Raw genomic sequence first — 14,525 nt, 5'->3', positions numbered from 1 at the left:
CATTGGACAAAAACGGATCCATCTAAAGTACTCAAACTATAGTGTTTCCAGTCAATATATGGAAAGTTAAAGTCCCCCATAACAACTACCCTGTTATTTTCGCTCCTATCCAGAATCATTTTTGCAATCCTTTCCTCTACATCTCTGGGACTTTTTGGAGGCCTATAGAAAAGCCCAAACAGGGTGACCTCTCCTTTTCTGTTTCTTAACTCAGCCCATACTACCTCAGTATTCGAGTCCTGATCAAATGTCCTCTCAGCCACCGTAATACTGTCCTTGACTAACAATGCCACCACTTAGTGGAAAGACATAACAATAATTATTGTAGGCAATTCAATTTTGTCCGCTTTTTTACTTCCTCTCTTCAACTCAGCCAAACATGCACATTTATTACAATAAAAGGAACAAAATTGCTTCCATGGAACAACAATTGGCCTGCTTTCGATATACCTACAGCGACAGCTGTGCCCTATCAAACTTAAAGAAAAAATAGAATTTTGATAAGCAAAAGTCCCTTACCATGAAGAAATAACGATAATTATTCAGAAGATTGAAAGAAAAAAATAATTTGTTTTTGTATAATGCATTCCTAGATTTCTCAAATAATTTTACAGCCTTCGAATCCTTATGAAGCCTTCACTTCCACTCTATCGCCGTAACCCAATAACCCCTCCTAACCGACGCACTTAAGCCGTCACTTCCGCCCTATCCCCGAACCCAATAACCCCTCCTAATCTTTTTTTCTTTGGTTACGAAGGTCAATTTTATCATGGCCAATCCCCCTAACCTGCATGTCTTTGGACTGTGGGAGGAAACCAGAACACCCGGAGAAAACCAACGCAGACACGGGGAGAGCATTCAGACTCCGCACAGATAGTAACCCAGCGGGGAATCAAACCTGGCACCCTGGCGCTGTGAAGCCACAGTGCTAATCACTTGTGCTACCATGCTGTCCTCGAACAGAGGGACATTGGGGTTAAGGTCCACGGTTCTCTTAAGGTGGACTCACGGGAGGATGGGGCAGTGAAGAAGGCTTTTGGCCTTCATCAGTCAGGGCATTGAGTATAGAAGTTGGGAAGTTATGTCACAATTGTCCAGGATGCTGGTGTGGCCGCACCTATAGTATTGTGTTCAGTTTTGGTTGCCTTGCAAAACAAAATATGTTATTACACTGGAGAGAGTGCAGAAGAGATTTACAAGGTTGTTGCCACGACTCAGGAACTGAGTTATTTGGAGAGATCGGACAGTCAAGGACCTTTTTCTTTGGAGAGTTGCAGAGGTGATCTTAAAGATCATGAGAGGCATGGATAGAGTGAATGCACTCAGTCTTTTTCTCAGAATTGGGTAATCGAGAACAAGAGGGCATGGTTTTAAGTTAAGAGGGGAAAGAATTAATGGGAACATGAGGAGCATTTTTTTTCACAGTGGTTGGTACTTTTGTGGAATGAGCTATTAGAGGCAGTGGTTGAGGCAGCTACATTGACATCATTTAAAAGGCATTTGGACAGATACATGGATAGGAAAGTTTAACAGGGATATGGCCAAATGCAGGGAAATGGGGTTAGCTTAGATGGGCTTTTTGGTTGGCATGGCCCAGTTTGGGCCAAAGGGCCTGACTTTGTGCCGTGGATTTTATGATTCTATAATTCCTGCTCTTTGTTTCCTGTCTGCTAGCTAGTTTTCTATCCACCTCTATACACTACCCCCAATCCCATTCACTTTAATATTACACGCTAATCTTTTATGCAGGACTTTGTCAAAAAGTCTTCTGAAATTCCATTGGCTCCACTTCATCAATTACACTACTTACATCATCGAAGAATTCCAGTAGATTTATCAAGCATGATTTCCCATCCTATCATTTTCCTCACTGAAAATATCAGGCTAACATGACATTGTGGTGCGTAGGGAAGAAGTGTTGGCAATTCTGGACAAGGTGAAAATAGATAAGTCCCCGGGGCCTGATTGGATTTATCCTAGGATTCTCTGGGAAGCCAGGGAAGAGATTGCTGAGCCTTTGGCTTTGATTTTTAGGTCATCATTGGCTACAGGAATAGTGCCAGAGGACTGGAAGATAGCAAATGTGGTCCCTTTGTTCAAGAAGGGGAGTAGAGATAACCCCGGTAACTATAGGCCGGTGAGCCTAACGTCTGTGGTGGGTAAAGTCTTGGAGAGGATTATAAAAGATACGATTTATAATCATCTAGACAGGAATAATATGATTAGGGATAGTCAGCATGGTTTCGTGAAGGGTAGGTCATGCCTCACAAACATTATCGAGTTCTTTGAGAAGGTGACTGAACAGGTAGACGAGGGTAAAGCAGTTGATGTGGTGTATATGGATTTCAGTAAAGCATTTGATAAGGTTCCCCACGGTCGGCTATTGCAGAAAATACGGAGGCTGGGGATTGAGGGTGATTTAGAGATGTGGATCAGAAATTGGCTAGTTGAAAGAAGACAGAGAGTGGTAGTTGATGGGAAATGTTCAGAATGGAGTTCAGTTACGAGTGGCGTACCACAAGGATCTGTTCTGGGGCCGTTGCTGTTTGTCATTTTTATAAATGACCTAGAGGAGGGCGCAGAAGGATGGGTGAGTAAATTTGCAGACGACACTAAAGTCGGTGGAGTTGTAGACAGTGCGGAAGGATGTTGCAGGTTACAGAGGGACATAGATAAGCTGCAGAGCTGGGCTGAGAGGTGACAAATGGAGTTTAATGTGGAGAAGTGTGAGGTGATTCACTTTGGAAAGAATAACAGGAATGCGGAATATTTGGCTAATGGTAAAATTCTTGGTAGTGTGGATGAGCAGAGGGATCTCGGTGTCCATGTACATAGATCCCTGAAAGTTGCCACCCAGGTTGATAGGGTTGTGAAGAAGGCCTATGGTGTGTTGGCCTTTATTGGTAGAGGGATTGAGTTCCGGAGCCATGAGGTCATGTTGCAGTTGTACAAAACACTAGTACGGCCGCATTTGGAGTATTGCGTACAGTTCTGGTCGCGTCATTATAGGAAGGACGTGGTAGCTTTGGAACGGGTGCAGAGGAGATTTACCAGGATGTTGCCTGGTATGGAGGGAAAATCTTATGAGGAAAGGCTGCTGGACTTGAGGTTGTTTTCGTTAGAGAGAAGAAGGTTAAGAGGTGACTTAATAGAGGCATACAAAATGATCAGAGGGTTAGATAGGGTGGACAGCGAGAGCCTTCTCCCGCGGATGGAGGTGGCTAGCACGAGGGGACATTGCCTTAAATTGAGGGGTAATAGATATAGGACAGAGGTCAGAGGTGGATTTTTTACGCAAAGAGTGGTGAGAACATAAGAACATAAGAACATAAGAACTAGGAGCAGGAGTAGGCCATCTGGCCCCTCGAGCCTGCTCCGCCATTCAATTAGATCATGGCTGATCTTTTGTGGACTCAGCTCTACTTTCCGGCCCGAACACCATAACCCTTAATCCCTTTATTCTTCAAAAAACTATCTATCTTTTCCTTAAAAACATGTAATGAAGGAGCCTCAACTGCTTCACTGGGCAAGGAATTCCATAGATTCACAACCCTTTGGGTGAAGAAGTTCCTCCTAAACTCAGTCCTAAATCTACTTCCCCTTATTTTGAGGCTATGTGCCCCTAGTTCTGCTGTCACCCACCAGTGGAAACAACCTGCTCGCATCTATCCTATCTATTCCCTTCATAATTTTAAATGTTTCTATAAGATCCCCCCTCATCCTTCTAAATTCCAACGAGTACAGTCCCAGTCTACTCAACCTCTCCTCATAATCCAACCCCTTCAGCTCTGGGATTAACCTAGTGAATCTCCTCTGCACACCCTCCAGCGCCAGTATGTCCTTTCTCAAGTAAGGAGACCAAAACTGAACACAATACTCCAGGTGTGGCCGCACTAACACCTTATACAATTGCAACATAACCTCCCTAGTCTTAAACTCCATCCCTCTAGCAATGAAGGACAACATTCCATTTGCCTTCTTAATCACCTGTTGCACTTGTAAACCAACCTTCTGTGACTCATGCACTAGCACACCCAAGTCTCTCTGAACAGCGGCATGCTTTAATATTTTATCATTTAAATAATAATCCCATTTGCTGTTATTCCTACCAAAATGGATAACCTCACATTTGTCAACATTGTATTCCATCTGCCAGACCCGAGCCCATTCACTTAACCTATCCAAATCCCTCTGCAGACTTCCAGTATCCTCTGCACTTTTCGCTTTACCACTCATCTTAGTGTCATCTGCAAACTTGGACACATTGCCCTTGGTCCCCAACTCCAAATCATCTATGTAAATTGTGAACAATTGTGGGCCCAGCACGGATCCCTGAGGGACACCACTAGCTACTGATTGCCAACCAGAGAAACACCCATTAATCCCAACTCTTTGCTTTCTATTAATTAACCAATCCTCTATCCATGCTACTACTTTACCCTTAATGCCATGCATCTTTATCTTGTGCAATAACCTTTTGTGTGGCATCTTGTCAAAGGCTTTCTGGAAATCCAGATATACCACATCCATCGGCTCCCCGTTATCTACTGCACTGGTAATGTCCTCAAAAAATTCCACTAAATTAGTTAGGCATGACCTGCATTTTACGAACCCATGCTGCGTCTGCCCAATGGGACAATATCTATCCAGATGCCTCGCAATTTCTTCCTTGATGATAGATTCCAGCATCTTCCCTACTACCGAAGTTAAGCTCACTGGCCTATAATTTCCTGCTTTCTGCCTACCTCCTTTTTTAAACAGTGGCGTCACGTTTGCTAATTTCCAATCCACCGGGACCACCCCAGAGTCTAGTGAATTTCGGTAAATTATCACTAGTGCATCTGCAATTTCCCTAGCCATCTCTTTTAGCACTCTGGGATGCATTCCATCAGGGCCAGGAGACTTGTCTACCTTTAGCCCCATTAGCTTGCCCATCACTCCCTCCTTAGTGATAACAATCCTCTCAAGGTCCTCACCTGTCATAGCCTCATCTCTATCAGTCGCTGGCATGTTATTTGTGTCTTCCACTGTGAGGACCGACACAAAAACCTGTTCAGTTCCACAGCCATTTCCTCATCTCCCATTATTAAAACTCCCTTCACATCCTCTAAAGGACCAATATTTACCTTAGCCACTCTTTTTTGTCTTATATATTTGTAAAAACTTTTACTGTCTGTTTTTATATTCTGAGCAAGTTTACTCTCATACTCTATCTTACTCTTCTTTATAGCTTTTTTAGTAGCTTTCTGTTGCCCCCTAAAGATTTCCCAGTCCTCTAATCTCCCAGCAATCTTTGCCACTTTATATGCTTTTTCCTTCAATTTGATACTCTCCCTTATTTCCTTAGATATCCACGGTCGATTTTCCCTCTTTCTTCCGTCCTTCCTTTTTGTTGGTATAAACCTTTGCTGAGCACTGTGAAAAATCGCTTGGAAGGTTCTCCACTGTTCCTCAACTGTTCCACCATAAAGTCTTAGCTCCCAGTCTACCTTAGCTAGTTCTTCTCTCATGCCCTTGTAATCTCCTTTGTTTAAACACAAAACACTAGTATTTGATTTTACTTTCTCACCCTCCATCTGTATTTTAAATTCCACCATATTGTGATCGCTCCTTCCGAGAGGATCCCTAACTATGAGATAATGAATCAATCCTGTCTCATTACACAGGACAAGATCTAGGACCGCTTGTTCCCTCGTAGGTTCCATTACATACTGTTCTAGGAAACTATCGCGGATACATTCTATAAACTCCTCCTCAAGGTTGCCTTGACCGACCTGGTTAAACCAATCGACATGTAGATTAAAATCCCCCATGATAACTGCTGTACCATTTCTACATGCATCAGTTATTTCTTTGTTTATTGCCTGCCCCACCATAACATTACTATTTGGTGGCCTATAGACTACTCCTATCAGTGACTTTTTCGCCTTACTATTCCTGATTTCCACCCAAATGGATTCAACCTTATCCTCCATAGCACCGATGTCATCCCTTACTATTGCCCGGGTGTCATCCTTAAATAACAGAGCAACACCACCTCCCTTACCATCCACTCTGTCCTTCCGAATAGTTTAATACCCTCGGATATTTAACTCCCAGTCGTGACCATCCTTTAACCATGTTTCAGTAATGGCCACTAAATCATAGTCATTTACGATGATTTGTGCCATCAACTCATTTACTTTATTCCGAATACTACGAGCATTCAGGTAAAGTACACTTATTTTGGTTTTTTTACCTCTGTTTTGAATCTTAACATCTCCAGTTTTATTCCTTTTGTTATTACTGGGCCTATTCACTGTGCTCCCCTCAGTCACTGTACCTTGTACTGTCGCCCTTTTAGATTTCTGACTATGTCTTCTCTGCCTTGCACTTTTCCCCTTACTTCCTTTTGCTTCTGTCCCTGTTTTACTACCTTCCAACTTCCTGCATAGGTTCCCATCCCCCTGCCACATTAGTTTAAACCCTCCCCAACAGCTCTAGAAAACACCCCCCCCTAGTACATCGGTTCCAGTCCTGCCCAGGTGCAGACCGTCCGGTTTGTACTGGTCCCACCTCCCCCAGAACCGGTCCCAATGCCCCAGGAATTTGAATCCCTCCCTCTTGCACCATCTCTCGAGCCACGCATTCATCCTATCTATGCTGACATTCCTACTCTGACTAGCTCGTGGCACTGGTAGCAATCCTGAGATTACTACCTTTGAGGTCCTACTTTTTAGTTTAACTCCTAACTCCCTGAATTCCGCTTGTAGGACCTCATCCCGTTTTTTTACCTATATCGTTGGTGCCTATGTGCACCACGACAGCTGGCTGTTCACCCCCCCCCCCCCCCCACCCCAGAATGTCCTGCAGCCTCTCCGAGACATCCTTGACCCTTGCACCAGGGAGGCAACATACCATCCTGGAGTCTCGATTGCGTCCACAGAACCGCCTGTCTATTCCCCTTACGATCGAGTCCCCTATCACTATAGCCCTGCCATTATTCTTCCTGCCCTGCTGTGCAGCAGAGCCAGCCACGGTGCCATGAACCTGGCTGCTGCTGCCTTCCCCTGGTGAGCCATCTCCCTCAACAGTATCCAAAGCGGTATATCTGTTTTTCAGGGAGATGACCGCAGGGGACACCTGCACTGCCTTCCTACTCTTGCTCTTTCTTTTGGTCACCCATTTTCTATCTCCCTCAGTAACCTTCACCTGCGGTGTGACCAACTCGCTAAACGTGCTATCCACGACCTCCTCAGCATCGCGGATGCTCCAAAGTGAGTCCATCCGCAGCTCCAGAGCCGTCAAGTGGTCTAACAAGAGCTGCAACTGAACACACTTCTTGCACGTGAAGGAGCCAGGGACAGTGGATGTGTCCCTGAGCTCCCACATCGCACACGAGGAGCATGACATGGGTCTGGGATCTCCTGCCATGTCTTAAACCCTTGGTAAACTTAAACAACTAGAATTTCAAAATAAAAATAAATAAATTAGACAATGAAAAGAAAAAGAGAGACTACTTACCAGTCACTTACCAGGGTTGAAAAGCACCTCCTCACACTCTGCACCGAATTACCTCACTGCACCAAATTGCCAAGTTTCAATCCCCACTCTGGATTAGTCTCACTCCGGATGTGTCTCCTGGAAAAGTGCTAGTTTACTGTGTGCACTGTCTGTCTGTCTTTTATACAGACCTCAGCTAACCGATGACTCAAAAAATACCTTAACTTCAAAGAGAAGAATACAATGTGCCCCTAAACAGGCCTCAGGTGATTGACAGATGACTGCCTCTCAGCAATTAGGGTGGGGGCAGCTTCAACCAATCAGACACTAAGCTCCACACTGCACTTTTAACTGAAAAACAGCAGAATTAGATTTTCCACTTACCTTTGCTGATTTACCTCACTGCACCAAATTGCCAAGTTTCAATCCCCCACTCTGGATAAGTCTCACTCCGGATGAGTCTCCTGGAAAAGTGAGGCCGTGGAATGCCCTACCTGCAACAGTAGTGAACTCGCCAACATTGAGGGCATTTTAAAGTTTATTGGATAAGCATATGGATGATAAGGGCATAGTGTAGGTTAGATGGCCTTTAGTTTTTTTCCATGTCGGTGCAACATCGAGGGCCGGAGGGCCTGTACTGTGCTGTATCGTTCTATGTTCTATGTTCTACATGCCAACCTCCTCAACCACTCTTCACACAGAAATCTGTCCATGTGGCAACATGGTGTTGCTGTGGGTTAGCACTGCTGCCTCGCGGCGCCAAGGTCCCAGGTGCGCTCCCGGCTCAGGGTCACTGTCTGTGTGGAGTTTACACATTCTCCCCGTGTTGGCATGGGTTTCACCCCCACAAGCCAAAAATGTGCAGGCGAGGTGGATTGGCCACATTAAATTGCCCCTTAATTGGAAAAAATGAATTGGGTACTATAAATTTTTTTAAAAGAAAAGAAATCCCTCCATATCCGCGATGAACTAAGTAATCTTTCTCTGGAATTTGCGCAATACCAATATATCTTTCCTTAGATACAGGGACCAAAACTGTTCATAATGTTCCAGGTGCGATCTGCTTTGTAGAGTTTTAGCAAGACATCCCTACTTTTATCGTCCATACCCTTTGAAATAACGACCAATATTCCATAAGACCATAAGGCAAAGGAGCAGAATTCGGCCACTTGGCCAATCGACTCTGCTCCACCATTCAATCATGGCGGATATTTTTCTCATCCCCATGGCAAATAGTACATTCACTTCCCTCGTCCAAGTTATGACATCTCTGGTTAATAATTCTGGCTCCAGCACTCCTTGAGTTACAGACTACCTGCTGAAAATTACCCTCTGATCCCAACTCCCTGTGTTCTATCAGTTAGGAATTTCTCTATCCATAGTACTGTACAACCCCCAACACCATTAGCTCATACATTATTAATCATAATAATAATATTATAATAATAATCGCTTATTGTCACAAGTAGGCTTCAATGAAGTAACTGTGAAAAGCCCCGAGTCACCAAATTCCGGTGCCTGTTCAGGGTGGCCGGAATGGGCCTCCCCGAATAGCCTTTTTAAAAATAGCCTTTTAAAAATAAATTTAGAGTACCCAATTATGTTTTTTTCCAATTAACAGACAATTTTAACATGGCGAATCCAACTACCCTGCACATCCTTGGGTTGTGTGGGTGAGACCCATGTAGTTATGGGGAGAATGTGCAAACTCCACTCCAACAGTGACCCGCGGCCGGTATCGGACCCAGGTCCTCGGTACCATGTGGCAGCAGTGCTAACCACTGCGCCACTGTGCCATCCATTCATTAGCCTTTTGTGCGATATCTTATCAAATGCATTTGGAAATTCAGGTACACGTACTAGTTCCCTTTCCATATTCTGCTTGTTCCCGCCTCAAATAATTATAATACCTTATCTCTCCATGAAACCAAACTGACTGCTTGAATATTTGATGTATTTGTAAATGCTCTGCTATTACAATCTTTATAATGGACTTATACCAATTATACCAATGACAGATGTTAAGCCAACTGGGCTACTGTTCCCTGTTTCATCTCCTTCCATTTGTAAATATTGTCAGTTTTCCAATCCTACGGGGCATTTCCAGAATTTATGGATTCTTGGAAGGTTACTACCAGCACCCAATATCTCTGCAGCTGCTTCCTCTAATATCCTGGGATACAACCCATCAACTATCGGCCTTTAATCCCATTAGTTCGTCCAGTCCTTCTTTTTGGTGACAGTAATTATGCTTATTTCCTTCCCTCCTTGATCTCTTTTGGTCATGCTGTTTTAGGGGTAAATACTGGTCACAAATTGTTGGAGGATTTGCCTGACTCTACTTGAAATCGGGGTAATGGAGCATACGCAGCATCTTAAGAGCTCACCTCCTCTAGGTGCAGCGCTCTGTTAGCACCGCACAAGAATTATATTCACCCTGCTCAGAAACAAGCCTTTGGCAAACGTTGTTGTTTTATTTACCTGAGGAAGGATCTGTGCTCCCAAAGTTGTGTTTGAAACAAACATGTTGGACTTTAACCTGGTGTTGTAAGGCTTCTTACTGTTTTATTTAGACATTGATGTGCTTCCGTCTGCAGCGTCTGCAGCAATGCACACACGTCATTTTAAATGCAGCAGTTACAATACTAAAACGATTCTGTGATAAAACTCCAGCCAGTGACCCAACTGTTTTCTGCTCTGTTTGCTGTGAGTGGGAAGTGCCTCCAAACATTCGGCCTGGCATTGGCTGTAGTTTAAATTTGTTCGACAAATATAAAAGGAAGGACAACAGGTGAGAAAAACGTTTTTCATTTCACACCCAATTTATGTTTCTTGACTTCATTTGGTACACTTCTTGAAAAATGAAAATGAAAATGAAAATCGCTTATTGTCACGAGTAGGCTTCAAATTAAGTTACTGTGAAAAGCCCTTAGTTGCCACATACCGGCGCCTGTTCAGGGAGGCTGTTATAGAACAGTACAGCACAGAACAGGCCCTTCGGCCCTCGATGTTGTGCCAAGCAATGATCACCCTACTCAAACCCACGTATCCACCCTATACCCGTAACCCAACAACTCCCCCCCTTAACCTTACTATTAGGACACTGCGGGCAATTTAGCATGGCCAATCCACCTAACCCGCACATCTTTGGACTGTGGGAGGAAACCGGAGCACCCGGAGGAAACCCACGCACACACGGGGAGGACGTGCAGACTTCACACAGACAGTGACCCAGCCGGGAATCGAACCTGGGACCCTGGAGCTGTGTAGCATTTATGCTAACCACCATGCTACCGCGCTGCCCACACATTTATGGGAAATCTTACACAAACTCTTAAAGTCAAAGTCTATCTCATTGTCTATTTTAGTCAACAAAATCTCCTCTACCTGGTTCAATGCAGAGAGTGAAATCCTGTGTGTGCGTGTTGGCCTGAGTGTCACCGGAATGAGAGAGGGAATGGTCCTGAGCGGTGACTCCCCTTCACATTGTGATGAAACGTCAGCACCGCATTCTCGTTGCATTTGGATAACCCCAGAAAACAGGATTGTCTGGAAAAGGACGGGATAAAGGGCCAGTGGAATGGAACAGTGCATCCTAGCAGGAGTTAGCACAAAACAAGTGGCCATCTTCGAGACAAGGAATGTCCAATTAGAAAAAAATTTCAAGTCACACTCACAGCTTCAGTGCGAAAGGGAATGTTGCCCCATCACATCGTACCCCAGTATCACTACAGGTTTGTGAACTGAAGCAAATGTAAACTTTCAAATTATTGCAGGCATGATGTGGAGATGCTGGTGCTGAACTGGGGTGGGCACAGTAAGAAGTTTCACAACACCAGGTTAAAGCCCAACAGGTTTGCCTGAAATCACAGCGCTCCTTCACCAGGTGAAGTGGAGGCAGGTTTACAATCACAGCACATAGAGGAGAGACACAATTGTGTGCTTTCAATAAACCTGTTGGACTTTAACCTGGTGTTGTGAAACTTCTTACTGTTCAAATTATGGAGCAGAGGTAACGCTTCAGCCGTGACATTTCATCAGAATTTTCATCAGTGTTCTATCAAATGTAGCGACCTGAAATTCACAGGCTCTGCCGAATCTACTGAGTGTTTTCAGCATTGTCGATGATTTTTTTCAGGTTTCCAGCATCCGAAATTAAGGAATTAGTGCGGCGAGGTTACCCACTCTCCCGTCCATCCTGATGAACAGAATTCGCTTTCATTTCTTCCTGCCATCAACTGAAACTTGTCTTTCCGTTCGAGATCTTTAAAACGCACGTTATAAGCCGCATTTAATCTTGATGCGAAATTATACGGAACGTTTCTTTGAGCAGATGTAAAATCCAGTTGCCTCAGAGAAACAACCTGGGAAAAGTAAAGGTGAATGGAATTTCCATCGAGTAGGACAGGTTTGAGAATTTGGAGGTTATTGTGAGGTTGGGGCACTATTTATACGTTCAGCAACTCACCAGGTTTGGGTCACAATTCAAACTGTTTTGGTCACGCAGCACAGAACAGTCTGTTATTTCCATATACACTATGTGGTTTAAAAGGATCGCTTCGCACATGAAATTGTATTAACAGCCTCCGCCACTTCCTCATGAACAGTTTCAGTGTCAACCAGTCCAGGCTAAAAAAATACACGAGGCTTTGATCAATGCAAGATTTTAATTTAACCTCACAATTGCTGAAATATATTTCTTTGGTTGTTTTCATTGAGAATTTTTCTTGGAGTCTATTTCATGTGCTCAGGGCATATGCTGTTTTTTATTCTTTCAATGGAGGTATTGCTAGATCAATATTATTATTGTCCATCCCGGTAGCACAGTGGTTAGCACTGTTGCTTCACAGCGCTAGGGTCCCAGGTTCGATTCCTGGCTTCGATCACTGCCTGTGAGGAGTTTGCACGTTGTATCTGTGTTCCTGTGGGTTTCCTCCGGGTGCTCCGGTTTCCTCCCACAGTCCAAAAACACATGCGACTTTGTGGGAGGAAACTGGAGCACCCGGTGGAAATCCACGCAGACACGGGGAGAACATGCAGACTCCGCACAGACTGTGACCCAAGCCGGGAATTAGCACAGTGGTCTTAGACAGCTGGATTGTAATGCAGAACAAGGTGGGTTCAATTCCCGTACTGGCCTCCCTGAACAGGCGCTGGAATGTGGCGACTTGGGGATTTTCTCACTAACTTCATTGAAAAATGAAAATCACTTAATGTCACTTCAATTAAGTTACTGTGACAAGCCCCTAGTCGACATATTCCGGCGCCTGTCTGGGGAGGCTGGTACGGGAATTGAACTGTGCTGCTGGCCTGCTTGGTCTGCTTCAAAAGCCAGCGATTTAGCTAAGTGAGCTAAACCAGCCCCTACTTGTGAAGACTACTTGTGACAATAAGCGGTTTTATATACCATCCCATTGGATTATGGTTCATTTTGTAGCTCTTCCCATCTGTACTCCATATGCTTACTTACTCCAATGTAACAAAAATCTATCAAATTTTACATTGCAACCTCCTGCTGAAGTAGGAAACGGTTCATTAGGGGGGAATTATTCTAACTTTCCGCGACAATGCCTGTCAAAATTGTCACTCATTTTACCCCTGAGTGGTCCAGTTCTATTTTTAATATTCTACATTTTGTGGTGAAAATTTCAGCACCTGCCCTCGTTAACGTGAAAAGCTGATGACAACTTTCGCAAATGCGCAGAGTGAGGTATAACTGAGTGAACCAGGTCCTTCTGTATCAGGGTCTACAAACAATATAGGTACCACTGAGGCTGTCATCTATCCACTCGCTACTGAACATCGATTCAGAGACCAGCACTGTTTCTAACTAAGATGTAGGTAGAGCCACAACGTTTCAACATCTGGTGGCAGGTCAGTGATGGACAGATGGAGGGATGTGCGCTGCGTCGTTGAATGCACCTCTTCTCCCTTAATTGCCTGTTGCAGAGCAGACAGAACAAGGGGGGGAGGTGCATTCCAACTGGAATGCCACAATGCCCTGTAAGAAATTATCCTTTTATCTTTGCTTCCAGCCAGCCAATTGAGATTAGTGTGAAGTGATTATGGCACAATTTAAATCTGCTGTACTCACGCTGGGTCCTGATCAAGTATTTCACTCCCAGAAACAGAAACGACGGAACCTTTCCCCACCAGGAAATTCTAAAATAGCGGATCAGACCAATAGATCATGTTTCGCACGGGATTGCGAACCAGTGTGTGCAAGAGAGCTGAGATAAAATTCAAGGCGGATAAATATGAGCATTAGATATTTTTGTACTCAAGCCAATGCCGCAAGATCACACCTTAGCTTCCTGTTGCTGCTGATATGAAGCGCGTGACTATTTCAGTGCAAAACTTTAACCTGTCAATTGCGGAAAGGTGAGTTTTTTTGACTTCCCATTTGCCTGGGAATTAATTTCAGTTGCTCCAGGTAACACGTGAGATAGGCTGATCCAAATGTTTTGTGCGATGTTCATCATTGGCAGGATTGAGGTTATTTTGCAATCTCAAGCTCGGTGTTTCTTCGGGAATTGTTTACACGGCTGGGGTGTAAACATTCAGTTATAAATATATTAGCCATCAATTTAGTCTCATATTATTCACCGAGCCAGTGGGTCTGGTGAATCGTTTCTGGGTTGTTTTTTTCTGATGCTGGTTGCTGTGCAGAGGAGCGCCAATAGTGGCATTGTCATTAGATCTCGTCACCCAGAGGCCCGCTCTGGGGACTCTATGTCAGATAATGAAATTTGTATCCAAATGAAGCCTAATGATCAGGACGAAGCATTGTGGACAGTCATATAAAAAGCATCTGGTTCACTAACGCCCCTTTAGGGAAGGAAATCGGCCCTCTTTACCTGGACTGTCCTACCCGTGACTACAGTCCTACAAAGACGTGGTTCACTCTGAAATGCCCTCTGAGATGCCCCAACCAACCACCCAGTTCAAGGGAAATTATGATGTGGAGATGCCGGCGTTGGACTGGTGTGAGCACAGTAAGAAGTCTTACAACACCAGGTTAAAGTCCAACAGGTTTGATTCAA

At 44.3% G+C, this 14,525-nt stretch overlaps 1 protein-coding gene across 7 annotated transcripts in view; it reads right to left on the bottom strand.

Annotated features, from left to right (window-relative positions):
* The window catches only part of LOC119976770 (membrane-spanning 4-domains subfamily A member 12-like), a 46,394-nt gene extending 32,724 nt beyond the window's left edge, over positions 1–13,670 (bottom strand). For 4 of the 7 annotated variants that reach the window (XM_038817516.1, XM_038817524.1, XM_038817521.1 and 1 more), the window contains exon 1: positions 11,951–12,091. Coding sequence is in view for 1 of the 7 variants with exons in the window: in XM_038817522.1 (XP_038673450.1) it covers positions 11,951–12,013 (63 nt within the window). In the remaining 6 variants the exon portion in view is untranslated. Of the gene's footprint in view, positions 1–11,950; positions 12,097–13,576 lie in introns of those variants that run through there. The other 3 variants (XM_038817519.1, XM_038817517.1, XM_038817522.1) reach the window with 3 other exon arrangements.
* Positions 13,671–14,525: the final 855 nt, after the last annotated feature.

The sequence above is a fragment of the Scyliorhinus canicula genome, chromosome 13 (genome assembly GCF_902713615.1).
Source record: "Scyliorhinus canicula chromosome 13, sScyCan1.1, whole genome shotgun sequence".
NCBI classification, from domain to species: Eukaryota; Metazoa; Chordata; class Chondrichthyes; order Carcharhiniformes; family Scyliorhinidae; genus Scyliorhinus; species Scyliorhinus canicula.
This window is presented reverse-complemented; position numbering and strand designations above follow the sequence as displayed.